This window comes from Hevea brasiliensis, chromosome 2 (assembly GCF_030052815.1).
Source record: "Hevea brasiliensis isolate MT/VB/25A 57/8 chromosome 2, ASM3005281v1, whole genome shotgun sequence".
NCBI lineage: Eukaryota > Viridiplantae > Streptophyta > Magnoliopsida > Malpighiales > Euphorbiaceae > Hevea > Hevea brasiliensis.
Genome location: NC_079494.1, coordinates 100,494,394 through 100,511,014, shown reverse-complemented (window position 1 = coordinate 100,511,014; position 16,621 = coordinate 100,494,394). Strand labels below are relative to the sequence as shown.

Sequence of the window (16,621 nt, the reverse complement as noted above, 5' to 3'; positions counted from 1 at the left end):
GTAGGGTACTTAATGAGTTATTGGTAGGTGAAGTTCAGTAGTTCATTATGTATTCTACGGGATCATGTTATGTCTTACAGAGAGGTAAGGTGTGACATATCTAGAGTGCAACCTTTTGGTGTACCTCTTAGCCTTCTTTTAATCATTATCATACTCTTGCCCTACATACTGTAGAAGATCCATAAACATGCTTATGTACTCATCCACGCTTATACCAGCTATCTGTCTTAATTGCTTAAACTATACCACCTTCAACTCCCTACAGCTTTCTGGGAAGGCCCAGTTGGTAAATTCTACCACAAACTAAGACCAGGTTATATTGTTAACCTTATCAGCAATATAAGCCTTATACTATTCCTTTGCCTTCTTATATTTTAAGGTAAAGCCAGCCATCTGAATGGCCCTACTTTCACTAACACCAAACTTATCTATTGTCATCTTAACTGCCTTCACATACTCAAAAGGATCATCTCCTTCCTTGTATTTAGGTGTATCCAATTTCAGGTAGTCTGTCATTTTTGCTTTACCTCTATCACTTATCTCAGTCTCTTGTGTCAAAACTGCTGGAGCTATGGGAGGTGGTAATGGTGCTTACTTTCCTGTAACTCCCTCCTTAGGGTTCTGAGTTTCCATAATAGTTGAAGAGCTTTGAGGATATTGTTGGGGAGGATACATTGGATACGGGTTGAACTGTGGGAAGTAAGGTGGGTAGGGCATAAAAGAAGGAAACTAAGAGTAGCTCATAAATCTGGGGTTTCTAAAACTTCCCTATTACTGATAGCCATATCCAAACCCATAATCTGGCCCTTGCTAAGGTGAGGACATAAACTCTGACTTGTCTCCTCCCTCCATAAACTATCTTCTCCCATCCTTCCCATACCGAAAGGCTTCTCATGTTGTTGTGGAAGACCAGGAGAACTCCTTCAGGCACCTACTGACATTCTAGGTGCATCAAAGGTTTCTCTGCTAACATCAAAAGACCTTCTAGGGCCTCTTGAAGATTTTTCCCTTCCACTTCTACTTGCTTTCTCCTTGAAAATATGGTTGATGGGTAGTGCTCTAATACCCTCATTCTCGGGTGGGGCACCGATTAATCTAATGGATCATCTTGAACCTCGCATTTTTTGAAAGTAAACAAAAAGTGTTGAGCACATAAAAAGTTCATGTGGAGACACATAAACACACAAAAAATCATCAAACATAGCATACAACATTTAACAATCAGGGACGCAACCCTAATGGATATGTATTTTCCTAACTGTACTGGTAAACATACTTCCTTTTCATACTTATCCTATCCCTTTACTAGCATCTAGGTCCTCTCATCTAACCAAAAGCTCTAATACAAACTTTGTAATGACCCAACTAGGGGGCTATTACCGACGCTAGGGATTGGATCAGCTTAAAGCTACCGAAACTCGTAGTAAGCATAAAAACCTATTAATCATGAACATAATTCTATATCTCATAATCCAAGCATACTCTAAACTATTACACTTTAGATTTCTCATTCATCATCATCATAAAAATCAGTCCAAAATTTGAACCTTTTCATGCATAAAACACTAAAGTGTAATTAGTTCATACATACATTTAAAACATAATTACATTACTTATGCTTAATAAAAACATCTATCGAATTTTAAATATTAGCACAGCAACTACTCCTTTACATATTACATGTCTACTAATCATACAATATTCATTTAAGCACTCCACAGCTATCCTTGCTACTCAAACTCTAAAAAACTCTTCTATTCTTATACTCCTGCACCTAGAATTAGGGGAAAGAGGTGAGCTTACACAAGCTCAGTGAGTAAACTAACCACATAAATTATCACATTCATTTCATACATATGCAATGCATCATTTAAATGAGTTTTCACATCATAAATATTACACATGGCATAGACATGTCACTAGTGACTCCCCTAATCCAATATGCCCGGCTCATATAGAGGCTCTTCAGGACTTCAGCTTATAACATGACATGCGTCATACACCAAGAGGTATTGTAAGATCTCCTCTTATATTTTATGGATCCATAACATATATAACATAGCATGGTTATAAACATGGAAGGAGTCAGTGGGTCATCCATAATCCATCAAGCACCAATAATAATTATGCAATTATACAACATATTCGTATTCTAGATACATATACCATAAATAAATATGACTTGATGCATAAGGATTATTATAAGTTAAATTTAACAAGTTTACATTTATTAAGGTTAGAATTACTCACCTCTTGTAGCCTATCAACTACCTATCACAAACGATAGCTAACCTCGGATCCTTAGCTTCTTGAATCCCTCAAGTCTAATCCTATAACTATTAGAACCTAGTGAGTTATTCGAAGCTCTAGAACTCTATACACACTTTAAACATCTTATTCTAGACCCTTAGGAACTATAAAATCATGTTTTAAAACCTTAGAATTAAAGAAGAAATAATTTTGGCAAAGTCAAGTTTGGCTACTGGAGTATTGGACTTTAGCTGTCAAACCTTTGATCATCGAGTGCCCATTTTAGGTAGTAGCCACTGTGGCTACTGAAGGCTTAAACTTTGATTGCCAAACCTAGAATTTCTCCAGATTTTCCTGAGAAACTATATGCTTCGCTGCCGAAACAATGGTATTTGGTTGCTGAACCTGAGAATTTCCAGAATTCCCAAGTAAAAAACAGTAGATTATTCTTCCTAAAACCTCTAAAACATACCCCAAAGCTCCAAATCACAATTCAAAAACATAAACACATTCCCAAGGCCTAAAACAACTTGAATCCATGCTCCAAGCTCACATGCAACACTTACAAACTAAGATTCAAGGTTCCATCAAACTTTCATCAATATAAAAACAAGAAATCCTTAGGTTTAACTAAGGAAACTAACCATTCTAGGTCTATAAACACTTGGATTTAACAGAAAACAAGAATAACACTTCATTTATCAATCAAATATCCAAAATACATCAAAGAAAAGCATGCTTTCATTTAAAGACTCAACATGCGCCCTTTTTTCCAAGATTAAAATTTAAAACCACGTAACAATCACACGCAATTCAAAATCCAACAAACTCATGCTTAAGCATACTTAAATGCTTCTAAAGGACCAAAAGAAAGAGGAATTACCTCTTTCCCTTGAAATGGAGAAGAAAGTGAATTGATGGCTCTAACTTTAATCCACATTCTCCAAGCTTCCTCGAAGAAGAAATCAAGCTTCACCACGTGCAATAGCTAAGAAAATCTCCTTGGACTACTTTTTGCATGTGTACCAAGTTGAGAGAGAAAGAGAAGTGAGAAATCAAATCACTTTTAGGTCATAAAACAAGCTATTAGCCTTTTATACCATCACTTGTCAAGGGATTTTCTGCTGCCAGAAGTTATAGATCTAGCTATTGGAGTCCATTCTGTCCAAAATCAATTTGAATAGTAAAAAGAATTTCGGCTACTAAAAGTCCATCTTTTAACTGTCGAAGGAACTATCAGTAGACGAAGTTCCTTCTGCCCCAAAGTTCTTAAAACTTTTCTTTGAGCAAACCACTAAAACATTTTCTTTCTTTTTTTTTATATACATTTTGAAAACATAATACACTTCTTACCACCATTTCTTGCTTGTAAAATTTTCTAATTTGTCAGAATATTCCATCAATAACAAAAATTCTGACATCAAGAAATGACAAGTGTTACTGTAAATCACACATTAAAAAAATTATGATTTTTGTTTGCATTTTTTTTATATGATTTCCTAACCATTTTGTGGTGCTCAACTCATTGAAATTCATTGTAATTAGTATATACTATATAAGACATTGTTAATACTATTTACAAAAGCAATATGATAAAATTAAATTTAATTAGTTATTAAAAATTAATATATTATGATAATATTATATTATATAAAAAATAAAATAAAATTATATATAAAAAATTAAATTATGAATATATATATATATATATATATATATATATATATATATATATATATATATATATATATATATGAAGACAAATAATGTGTAACGTACGTTAAAATAATAGTACATGTAAATATAATTACTAATAAAGTAAGTCTTACTTTATAATAAATTAATAAAGAAACTCTCATTATTTTATAATACAAAAAATAAACAAAGAAAGCTCAAATTTACATTTTTATTATTAAATTTTTAGTCTATATTCAAATAAACTAATTTTTTAAGTTTTTATTCACAACTTTTTATTTGAGTTAAATAACTCAATTTTTGAAAAATAAATTAAAATAATAATTTTATATTTTAATAAAAAATACTAATATATTTTTATTAAAAATATTATTAAAATAAAAATAATTTAAAAATTATTATTTTAATTTTTTTTATAAAAATTGAGTCTATTTAACTTTAAATTGAAAATTGTAGATTAATCGAGGTAAACAATTAAAAAGAAATTTATTTGAAAATGCTAAAAAATTGAGAATCAAAATTAAACTTTCCTCCAAAATAAACACCTGTCGCCTTCTGATAAAGAAAATAGAAAATAGAATAATAATAAAAATATATAATTTAACAGCTTGTGAGTTCATTATATTTTTAATTTATAAATATCTTAAAATTAAAATATATTTAAATAATAAATTATTGAATTATAAAAAATGTAAAGTTAAATATAAAATTTATAAAATATATCTTATGTGAATAAGTAGTTAAATCAGTTGCGTGAATCTGATTATCGAGCAAACTTTGATTAGGATTTCAATCTTATCATAGTTGAGAGAGTTTTACCTGAATACCACACTCTGACTCGAATATGACTTCCCATTTGTTGAGTGATATTGCTGTAACGCCTAGACAATTTTAGGGGTGAAGTTTTCTGCCTTTGCTTCAAATCTACAAGCAATTGTAAATTTCTTTTCTTGAATAAATTTCATATGTTTTTCTCACATACACATAATTCAAAACCCATTCTATTCAAAAAATACAACTTTCTGCAACAGTCCAGTTCTGGTAATACAATTAATCTCTCCTAGCCATCCTACATCAATTTGGCATCCAAGCAAGTTCTGAAAGTTAAAACCACGCCTTGCATTTATACGGACCTAAGAAGGAATCAGAAAATACAGAACATCAAACAGAGCAATCAGAATTGCAATTTCACAAGCTTTATGGATAGGCAAGGATGAATGCATTTTTGCAGAAAATTTTGATTCAGTATCAAGTTAATTTGTCATACGATATAAAATACAAAGCTACTGAACATTTTCTCCAAGATTATGATTCATGTTAATTTGGTAAAACAGCGTACAACTATGCTTGTTTCAATAGAATTTAATGGAGAATTAATAAGAGGAGGCAATTTGTTTGTGGAGCAGCCTTATGCGACAAAATTAGCTCAATCATTTCAAGCATCAAATTATTGAGTACAGATCTAGAAAAGGGTAAAATTAATGCAATTGAATGGCGTTGGAACAAAAGCAAAGCCTAAGACAGAAAGTAAAGGAGACTAAATGAGACAAAATCCATGATCATCATTATAATCACAAATGTCAATAATTGATGACCAAGAGTACAATGGAATCAAACTGAGCAAGAAGATAGAGCCTTTGACATGTTTTAATAATAAGAACACTAAATTAATAAAATAATTTTTTTTTTAAATTATTTTTTTTAATAATATCTAAAATGATGATTTTTTAAAAAGCGTCTTTTCGGCTCTTGAACCTTTAACTTGGCATTCTCAGTTCCTATAGTTGAAAATCCCTTTAATAGCAAAACATACAGAAGGTGTAGCCACAAGAACCAGAAAAGATTAGAAACCATCGTATCTTAGTAAAATTTTCTGGCTCTCTAAGTTCAGAATTCTTAAGGATGGATTGGTGAACAATGATGCTTTCAGCGACTCCCTTTCTGTGTGTTTGGTTGTAGCCATGTACCATTAGATGCCATGTACCATTAGATGCCATGTCAAACTTAACTTCCTTTTTTGGTTTACAAAGGAGGGGGAAAGGATACTCAAAGGTGGCACCTTTGCCAGGTTGAGAAATATACGGTTACATAGTAGACCTGCAATGCCCTTTGAAAGAGAGAAATAGGGAGAGAAAGAAGTAGAAATAGACTGGGTTGAGAAAAGAAACAGAAGGGGAGAACAGAAAGAATATAGAGAAGAAGAGAGATAATTCTTGTATTTGATTCTCGAATGAGTGATTACAGGTACCTTTTATTTTTATACTTCTATCTGATAACTGCTTCTGTCAGTTATAACTACTCTTCTAAGACATATATAACTGCAATACTAGCTTTTCCCTCGATAACCCCTCTCATAACATATACCCACCACTAGGCTAAGCCTATGGATGCATATCAAATTCTAACTTAGCTAAATTTTAATACCAAACTTGTTGCAGGCAGCCACAGCTTCTAACAGCAGGCGCCCTGAGGCACAAGGCGATTCTGCTATGTTACAGATTGCTTTGCTTTGTTTGAGAACATTTGAAGTTCGTTACTTTGCTTCCTTGGACAGAACACCTGAAGAAACAGCAAAATCCTTGCACAAAAACTAATGGAAAGGAAAGAACAAAATAGAAACCCATGAGCTTCTCTTCTTGAGCACTGTTATCACACAGGCATTCTTAACCAATAACCATACCATCTTTATTTTCAATACGATATTCCATAAATATGAGCTGTAAAGATCACCATATACAGCAGTTGGCTAGCAGAACAGAAAGATTGTACACAACAAATGTGCAAGTTAAAGTCAAGTTCATGGATGACATCCTTAGCTGTAGTGGAATGTCTGAAAATAAACAGCATTAAGAGACAACACAGCAAGTGCAGCAAATAACTTCCATGAGACAAATTTGCATTACATGCGACCTTGAAAAGGCAAGGTCAACAACAACAAGAAGTAACCATTAACAGGTAAGTGCCAAAGTTTACATCACACTGTCGAACAAAAATAGCTGCACAATCTCAATTCTGAAGCAATCTTTGTATTGACTGAAATGCATTTACAAAAACATAGAGTACCACAAAGCACCTCTACCAGAATCCAGAGATAATATTGGCCATGTTTCTAGCTGAAATTCCATAGCCATTTACCAGTGTGCCACAGCAATAGAACTACCAGTAAGCATTGCGGCTGTCATGTGCCGGTAATATTGGTCTGATAAGCAAATGTGTTATACTTCAACAAAGTATATGAATGCAGTAAAAGCAAAATGGCAAAAATAGTACACATGTAACAAATCTAATTCATTTAGGATAGCTTTGGATCAAGCATATTCATTATTTTCAAGGTAAAGGCACAAAATTTTTCATTGCTATTCCATAAGGAAGATAATTTTTGCAGAAACAATAAAAACAACAGGAATGCAAGTCAAATAGGAAATTTTCTGAGTAAGCTTTGTATTGATTAAACTTCTTTTGTCAATCTACTCTAAGCAATGCTTTACAATTCCTGATCCTGCTAAACAACATTCATCCCATCCATCTATGATTTAATTGCCATAAGGCAAAGCATTAATGAAGTTCAGACAAACAAACTCTTAAGCCTTCACTTCCACCTGTTTTGGTCTGCTTTCTGGTATAAGCAACCCAAGGCCCCGCTTCCTATCATCATCCAAATAAGGCTTGTACTTGTTCTGATACAATGGATTGGATGTCAACACCCGCAACTCCGAATTCCCATTGATCTCCAAAACTTCAGGCAACCCATTTGTGCACCCTTTTGACATACCCACATCAATCCTTATTGCCCTATTGTCACAAACCCCATTAATGCCAGCCTCCTGAATAGTATGGCCCATAATCATCCTCTTCACCCCAGGAATTGTAGCAAGAACATGTTCCAGAGCTGAACAATCACAGTTCTTAGCCACCTCATCAGAGAACTTCCTCAACCAAACAACACCATTCCTCCCTTTGCAATAAAGTGGCGCAGATTTTTGTGTTAACCCAGTAATCCAATCCCTAACCTCCTTATTCATCCTCTCCAACCCATAGTCCACATGTTCTGCTAATAATCCTCCATGAACAAAAACTGAATCCCCAACAACCAACACAGTCAAATTCTTTGACAAAAATTTATTGGCTATAGGGCCATCAGGTCTCAATGCAGCAATTCTAGCTCTCATACCATGAAAATACTCTTCTTTAACTCCTCGAAAAGTTAAAGGAATCCCATCAAAGATATCCTTCGGCTTTTCCAGTCCTACACATAGACTCTTCATTTTGTTGCCTACGCAATACCAATAAGCCCAATTTGTGAACTCCTCTAACCCTAACTTTGTCACATATCTAAAATCGCCTTCTACATTCATAATCTCATGGTTCCCATTCATAGTAATCAAATTGCCTCCACTTTTCACTGCTTCTCTCTTTAATTTCTCCAAAAAATAGAGGATTTTCAGCTCCTCACCACCTCGATCAAGCACATCACCTATCTGAACCACCATGGCAGACCCACCAGACCACCTATTAGACATATCAATCAAACCCGCCAGCCTTAGAGCTTGTTTGGACTTCTCTAAATCACCGTGTAAATCGCCGATTGCAATTAGACGATCAGGAGTGGAGTAATGGGTTCGCAAATTGAAGGTTCCATCAGGAGTTGTACTTAGGTGATTTGGAGAACCTCTGAAATTAGGGTCTAGAGGGGGCAAGAAGAGGCCGCCACTAACAGAGAAATCGACGAATATGTCGACAAAGGAGGAGAGGAGACTCGGGACGTCTCTGCATGTTGGGTTGTTTTCTTCGTCTTCCATTTTTGCTTCTCTTCGTGGCGTGGGTCTTGTTTTGTTTTTCAATTTTTTAAGGTTTTTGACTGCTGGGGAAGAAGGCTGAGAGGAGACGAAACAAAAGCACCAACGACCAAGTCCAAGTGGGCCGAAGATCGGGTTGGTAATTTTTCAACCCGACCCACCTGCCGCCTTGCTGGGTCGCCTCACACAGCGAAAAACCCTAAGCTAAAACCTTAGCCCTTATATAGACAAAAAATCCCCAAACCTCAAACCTAAAGTTACGGATTTTAGAAATTGGCAGGAATTCAATTGATCACAGATATGGATCACATAGCAGCACTTGAACAGCAAATGGTATCAGAGAGATTGAGAAGGAAGCTTGACGAAGTCAATACATCTGCACAGACCCATCTCTCTCCTGTCCAAGACCACATCAATTTCACTCTTCAGGTGTGCATTTCGTGCGGGTTTTAGATTTATTGCAGCTTGTCTTACCTGGGTATTCCTCAATTTCTGATGGGTTTGGTTGAGATTTGCCCTTTTGGTCTATCCAGATTCTATGAAAGCAAACAAAATTTATGCCCTTTATTTATCCTGCTTTCTAGTTAATTGCAGACTTCTTTTGATATCTTTGGGTATTGTTTGTAACGTGATTTCTTGCAGCAAGCATACTTCAAATGTGCATATGAATGCTTTGATAGGAGAAGAAAGCAAGAAGAGATTGGCAATTGTGTTGAACATTGCAGCGTCCCAGTTCTTAAAGCTCAGCAACAATTTGAGAACGAGATGAGCAAATTTCAAGTAAATTCATCTCCTTTTCGAATTTATTTTATCTTTTACTGAGTAATTTATGTTTAGATGTGGTTATTACAAAAATAGAAATATGGAGAAAAAGGAGTAACTTTGACATGAAAATTCTTGCTTAAATTCTTCCAGATTGAATTTTATAGTGCCTTGGTGTTAATCGCTACTTGTTTAGGTTGTTTTCCCCCTATTTTTGGTTGAAACATGTGGAATGGCATCTTTTTGTTATTACTCCAATTATTTTCTTTTGGAGCATCCGGGCAAATGCAGATTTTTTTTTTAAGCCATATCCCTTATCTTTTTCCTTATAAGCAAATATGAAATGATAATTAGATGGGACAGGGTTTTCAGCCAATGTGCAGAAGATGATTCATTCATGAGAGTCATTCTACAAATCTACAATTTCTTTTCCAAAATACAGGTTGTTAACTCATACACCTTCAAGGACGGAGAAAAATTAAGCCCTTCTATTTTCTGGTCTATGTACAACCCAAAAAATGGTAACAGGAAACTAAGGAAGATAATATTTATTACCCGTTTCGGAAGAGCATGTATCCTTCCAAGCCCATGAACCACACAACCATTCCTACTGCAGCTCAAAAGGTTTTGGTTACTTAATGTGTCAATTCTCTCAATTGGCTAGTCCAAAAAAAAAAACGCATTGATAGTGTGCTAGGGATTCAGCTGATTTCTCAAAAAGAAAGTATCTATTGATCTTCCCCTTCTTGCAGATTGCCTATATTGAGTGTCTCTTCCAATTTTTCCTGGTTCATCTCCCTTATTTTAGAGCTCACTAAGCTGCATTTCATATTATTAAAATCATTCTTGTAAGGTCGCCTGTCACGTTCTATCTCATGGCTATCAAGTTTGTGTTTATGATTTTTGCCTGATATTTGACATATAATCTGGACCGAAGGCAAGTATTAATGAAATTCTTGGGGTATACAATTTACTTCCTTCTAGATTATCCATGGATATTCTCTCTGCTGTCAAAGCATTTAGTAAAAGTTAAATGCTTAAACTTGCCTGCAAAAAGCTTAGTGGGATATTCAGTTTTATAAATAATGCTCCTAAGCCTCATAGGGGTCAGATTTCAAATCCAAGTATTAGTTATCTATCTCACACGTTTATAGTGACCTTAGTGGGACAAATAATGTATGTTTGCTATGAAGGTACTCCTATAGTGAGTTTGTAGCAAGGATGAGCTTGGATGTTCTTGACTCAACTTTAATTTTAATTCCATTTTCATTTAATCACTTAATTCTTTTTTTTTTTTGGTGTTTTTCCTGTATTTGTGTACATAGTTAGGGCCTGTTTGGCATTCTGTTAAAACTGCTGTTGAGAAAATCACTTTTTTAAATATACTAGTTAGAGAGTGTTAAAAAATAATTAAAAATTAAATTTGATCAGTTTTAGTCATAAGAACACTCAAATAACAAAACAACTTTTTTCAAACTACTTTTTTCAACAATATCTAAAATGGTACTTTTACTCAGAAAAGCAGTTTCAGGCTTTGAAATTCAATGCCAAACAAGACTTTAGTTAGCAGACACAGAGAAAGATTAAGCGTTTAATTAAAAAATTATTATGAAGCCTAATTAAATGTGGGAAGAGCTACAGTACTCTGTACTTCCTAACTTACTCTCCAAATGCGTCATATCACAAAACTGAAAGCTCACCGCCTTTCTCTCTCTTTCTCTTGCACACACAGGTTTTAGGTCAGGCAAACCATAAGTTTAAAAAAGATAAGGAAAACAAATCCGAAATGGGTATTTTTGGAAATTAGAAAACCATAGAGCATGACATTGTATGTTTCTTTTTCCCTCCCATTTTAGATTTAGCCAAAGTGCCAAACATAGTTAAGTTGGTGAAATGGGTATTTTTTTTGGAATGTGTTTTGAGGAAATGGCTGAATTGGCAAGGCCAGGGTGATTATTCCATATTTGTTGTACCTTTTCTTCCTGTTTCTGTTTTATTAAATTCTTTTTACTTTTCAAAATGCAATTTTTCTTCTGCAAATATATTTGGCTTCTACTGAAAGGTGAAACCAGTAACTATAGCATTCATGCGTGCAGTTATTTGTGTTTTAGAAAAGGTTTTGTCTTTAAGAGATGGAAAAAGACGTTGCTTCTGCTTGAAAGAAAATTTTCTGATCTTTCTTTTCTAAAATATGCATTATTAGTACAAAAATAAAAAGTATAAGCTGTGAATCAAAGTGCTTATCCATCTATCAATTTTCTTGATAATAATGCCTCCTGAGTTTACTGTTGGAGAACTCAAAATATTGTGGCTTAAGGAGCTATGGGACCAAACCATCCATTCAGTCAGTTTTTTTTCCTCTATTGCTGGTATAGATATTGTTTGTAGAGTTGGATGTGGGGGTTCCATGAGAGATTGATTATGCTTGTTATTGCGTGGCTGAATTTCTGAATCTTCAAGACTTGTGTGGCACTATTGTGTTTTTATCATATTGTGCCACCCTTGAGAAATTAGAATCTTGCGGCTCAATGCTGCATGCTTGTGTGCATGTATGTTTTTCGTTTGTGACTTGTGAGTGTGTCTGAGAGAGTTAGTGTTAGACAAACAATGTACCTTGCATAGGTGCTTTAGTGTACATCTTGTCAATATATCTTATCAGCACTGTTATATTTCGGAAAATCCTTGTCAGGTTATTGCATCGCGTAATACTGATATCGATTTTTCTAATTGAATGCAGGAAAGGTTGAATAGGTCTTTGATGGTCTGCCAGGACAAGTTTGAGGCAGCTAAGCTCCAACAGGTTGGATCTGAAGCTGTGAATGCTCTGGAGTCATGTGTTGACCAGTCAATCCAAGATAACATCAAGGCCCTACCACATCTGGTTGGAAGATTGAAAACATCTCTCGCCATCAGTGATTAAACTAAATGCATGTTGGCGCAATAATTTTTCAATCTTTTTGTAGTTACCAAATTCCTGGTGTAGTGACGAAAATTGGCAGACCATAGAGCTAATGCTGTGCTGTGTCTTTAACGATGGAGAGACTGGAAGATATAACTAGTCATATATTTTAACACCTGCTTAGTGCTTACCAAATTGATGTCAACTCTGAGTTTAAGGAATTGAGATATTGCCTGCTGACACCGGAAGGCAGTAATAGTACTTGTTCACTTGAGCAAATTGTTTTGGAAAATTCAAAAATAAAAGAATACCTATTTGATATGCACTTTTTTCTCCAATTTTGATGTTGTATGGTTTCTTTAGGTGCATTATGCCAGGGTTACCCTTAGTAGTAGTCCAGGTTCAGTCCATATTTTCCAAGTTGGATGAGAACGATATGATACTCATCTGCAGCTGCAGGTGGCTTTGTTTTCTATTATTTACCTTTGGATGATTGCATTACTTAACATTGTTAAGATCTGTTCTTGACATGTTCAGAATCCTTGTGCTGAATTACCCTTTTCTGCTGAACATCCCAAGAATTAGAGCATTTTGCCAAAATTGAGTAAAAATTTGTGTATTAGGTAAAGTATTTACCAAAGCAGGGTGAAAAATTCCAGAGTGGAAAAGTTGAACACCAAATCAATGGTTAAGATGACAATACTATATGTCAACAGTGTCGGTATGCCTCAAGCTGTGAAAATTCTCGGGAGGCAATCAATGATATCACCGACAGTATGAGTATCGGCATAAGTGAGAGATGCCATATCACCGATAGTATTGTCAGTATAGGTGTAGTTAAGAGATTCCATCAAGTCTCAAGAAAATCTCTGTAAAAACAGTTATAGACAGTATGAGTGTCGGTATTTTTTATTTTCAAAATGGTTCCTAATACATATTTAGAGAAAAAAAAAACCCAACAATATTACAATTTATACCACTCTCATATTTCTCAACTTGCCGACTAATTTAGAGATATGATTATAAGCCCAATAACATCATAATTTTATACTTCTCTACTTGTTGACACTATATCGATTTTCTATAAAGATTTCACTACATCGACACTTACACTGTTGGTACTCATTCCAACACCGCTATTGTTAGTATCTTGCAAATATTCTTTTTTAGTTAGATTTATTTAGTTCTGCCGCCGCTTATACTGACAGTAGTATATGGATTGGACACCATCACTGTTGGTGTTGTCGTTTATTTTTCCGCGGTGGCACTATACAATCACATATGGATTTTCGAACCATGAAACAAACCTAGAAAAAATGGGTGAATGCACATGCACGCCAAGCATTCTATAATTTACCCAATTACAGTGTTTTTGCTAATATAATTTACCTAGAGCTGTTTATGCCCCATTTTGACAACCTGCTTGAATTGAATGCAGTGTTATTTATTCATGTACCATATTGCATTATATAACTTTTATTATTAATATATTTGAAAAAAAATAAGTAATATGATGGAATAAATAAAAAAATTATTATTCTTATTTTAAATATATAAATAATTTAAAAATATTTATTTAAATAAAATATTAATTTATAAATAATATTATCATAGTGATAATTAAAGACATTTTATTTTTTTTAATTAATCATTAAGTATATCTTATAAATATATAAAATTTCTGATGAAATTTTATAAATTATATAAAAATAAAATAAATAATTATCTCAAATTAAAAATTTTAAACCATCAATTTATTAAAAAATTTTAAATCATCTCAAACCCATGATTTAGTGATTCAAAAAACTGTGGTAAAATAAATACATTATAGAACATAAAACCACGACAAACCATTGTCCAAGAGCCGTAAAAATACATAAACAATGATCTAAACAAGCTGTAAAAAATAAAATTTGGAGTATGAAACGACCACAAATCATATCCAAACGAGCCGTAAAAAGTAGAATTCTTTTGGATGCAAGGGGCAAGGGAAAATAAGGATATTTTCGCCAAAAGCACAACGGCCGACTTGCAAGAGAAAATACTTCTATTATCTGTAGGCCAAATTATAGTTACTGATACACACGACAGTTAGGCTGCAGAGTCATAAAGTCATAACAGAGATAAATTACTAATCCAACAGACAAACCGTCTGTGTGGATATCCGCCGAGGTCATTCAGTGCTTATTTATTCACAATCGTAAAGCTGGTGGACAAAACTTGAGAACTAGCTAGCTTCTTTTCATTTTCAATTTTCCATACAGATCAAAGTAAAATGCAATCTTGCCAAGAAACAAAATACAGCTTTTCAAAAAGATTATCCTCGGTCTGTGATTACATTATTACACCAAAGATCATAAGATCAAGCCTTCAGTAGCCTGCTTGCCTCAAGCATCCTGCTTGCTTTTCTGTCCTTCAAACTTATCTATAGCAACCTGAAGCTCATCTGTACCACCAACAGCTCTCATAGTGTAAAAATATACCCCCAAGACAAATGCTGACAAGCCACCAGCAACTACCAAATTCTTAGTCTTCGGTGAAAGGTTCCTGAATCCCAAGATTCCAGTCATCTTGCGAGGAAAAACTCACAGCCAAGCTTTATGCAAACAAAGCTGAAAAGTATAAAAGAAAACATATAGAATTAGTCTGTTACCAGCAAAGGAGCATTTGAAATGCCATTCTCAAATTCTTTACTAGGATAAAGTGAAATGCAAATGTCCAACCATGTCTGCAGGGCTCTCAATGCACTTGTTACCCCTTATTAATACAAACCATAGTTTTTTCAACTCTTTAACTTCCCCTAAAAACCAACATGCTCCTTCAAATGAGCAGAGCGCCACTTAAAATTTAGATGGCGCACTCCAACCCCCAGACTACAGGCGGGAGGATGCAAAACATGTGAATCTTATAAAACAACAGACCGATCAGAAAACGATTGAAAGGTAACAGTTTTCTATGATATAGAGCATGAAGGATTTGAGGTTAAGCAAAAAATTACATGGGTCTATATTGGTTTAGGAGATAACTAAATTTTAGTTAGACATGGAGGCAATATAATATGTTTTGGAATATCACTATTTAACTCCCTATTATAAACTAATTAATCGACCAGAACAGACATAATCCTTTGTTTCTCCTCTATTTTCTCATTTCTCATCCCAGAATCAGGCCCTTAGTTTCTAAATGAAAGACCAAAGTAAAATCATAAGATTTTATGAACTACCTAAAATAGATAGCATTCAAAGGAAATGTAAGCATTCCATTAGGATTTGGGCATTAAACCCACAACCCACATGCAAGAAACTAATTGAGGAGAACCAAATTCAGAAAACCAGTAGACAGAAGCAACCAGTAAACTAAGTACATGAATCGTGTGAAACTCGTACGATTTAAGATTCCATTTGCGCTTTTGATAAGCACCCCCATTGAAATCTTAACCTAAAGTTGGATGAGCGAAAAAGAAAGCAGACAACCTCTCAATGTTCGTAATCTGCTCTAAAACTTTACGCTTATCAAGCTAGTTGCATTAAATGGAAGAAAAAAATTCCAGCAAAATAAATTTTCCTTTTTCTACACTTACTCCGCAACCAAACAGATAAAGAGAAATGAGAAAATCAAAATCCAAAAGTAAGCAAATAGAAAGTAACCTGACAATTGTCGGATCGATAGGAAAATCAAAACCCCGTAAACCCTAGAAACCAATCTCTCCCTTTCTTTCGAGCTTGACATTTGACAAGCAGGATTTGGTTAAAAAGGGCCGTGGCCCAGCCGGGGATTTTTTTTTCCCCCCAAATACCCTTAAATTTTGGCTTATTGCAAATTGAGCCAAAATGTTAAAATTTTTCATTTCCAATTTGAATATTTATTTTAGATTAAAAAAATGACATTTTGTTAATGATGTTGAAAATTATTATTTAATTTTAATTTTTAATTAAATGTCTTAATGGGATACAATACGATTTGAGATTATTGTTTCATTGATAACATTATTTTTTTTTCTTTAGTAAAAAAAAGTATAAATAAATTAATTCAGTTGTAAGCTACTTAATTGATTTGATAAAAATTCAATATAACTCATTCGCTTAATGAATCAAATTTGAATTCGAAATTTAATCCCATTTAACTAATGAGTCAAATTCAACTTTATTAATATTCTTTTTGCTGGCCTTATGAGTTAATTCATATATATATATATAAGTTAAACCTTAAAAATGGCTTA

General features: G+C 34.0%; 3 protein-coding genes across 3 annotated transcripts; 1 reads left to right on the top strand and 2 right to left on the bottom strand.

The window, feature by feature from the left end:
• Positions 1 to 7,220: 7,220 nt before the first annotated feature.
• On the bottom strand, positions 7,221 to 8,802 carry LOC110633823 (shewanella-like protein phosphatase 2). Its single transcript, XM_021782601.2, has one exon. It carries the CDS (start codon positions 8,742 to 8,744, stop codon positions 7,527 to 7,529), a length of 1,218 nt encoding a protein of 405 aa, XP_021638293.2. The 5' UTR covers positions 8,745 to 8,802; the 3' UTR covers positions 7,221 to 7,526.
• Positions 8,803 to 9,028: 226 nt separating this feature from the next.
• LOC110633824 (uncharacterized) lies at positions 9,029 to 12,727 on the top strand. The gene is made up of 3 exons (XM_021782602.2): positions 9,029 to 9,170; positions 9,384 to 9,521; positions 12,241 to 12,727. The coding sequence occupies exons 1-3, from the start codon at positions 9,042 to 9,044 to the stop codon at positions 12,421 to 12,423; spliced, it is 450 nt and encodes a 149-aa protein (XP_021638294.1). The 5' UTR covers positions 9,029 to 9,041; the 3' UTR covers positions 12,424 to 12,727.
• Positions 12,728 to 14,509: 1,782 nt separating this feature from the next.
• On the bottom strand, positions 14,510 to 16,197 carry LOC110633825 (uncharacterized). The gene is made up of 2 exons (XM_058136474.1): positions 16,050 to 16,197; positions 14,510 to 15,014 (listed from the first exon to the last, which is right to left on the bottom strand). Exon 2 carries the CDS (start codon positions 14,970 to 14,972, stop codon positions 14,790 to 14,792), a length of 183 nt encoding a protein of 60 aa, XP_057992457.1. The 5' UTR covers positions 14,973 to 15,014; positions 16,050 to 16,197; the 3' UTR covers positions 14,510 to 14,789.
• Between the last annotated feature and the right edge of the window lie 424 nt (positions 16,198 to 16,621).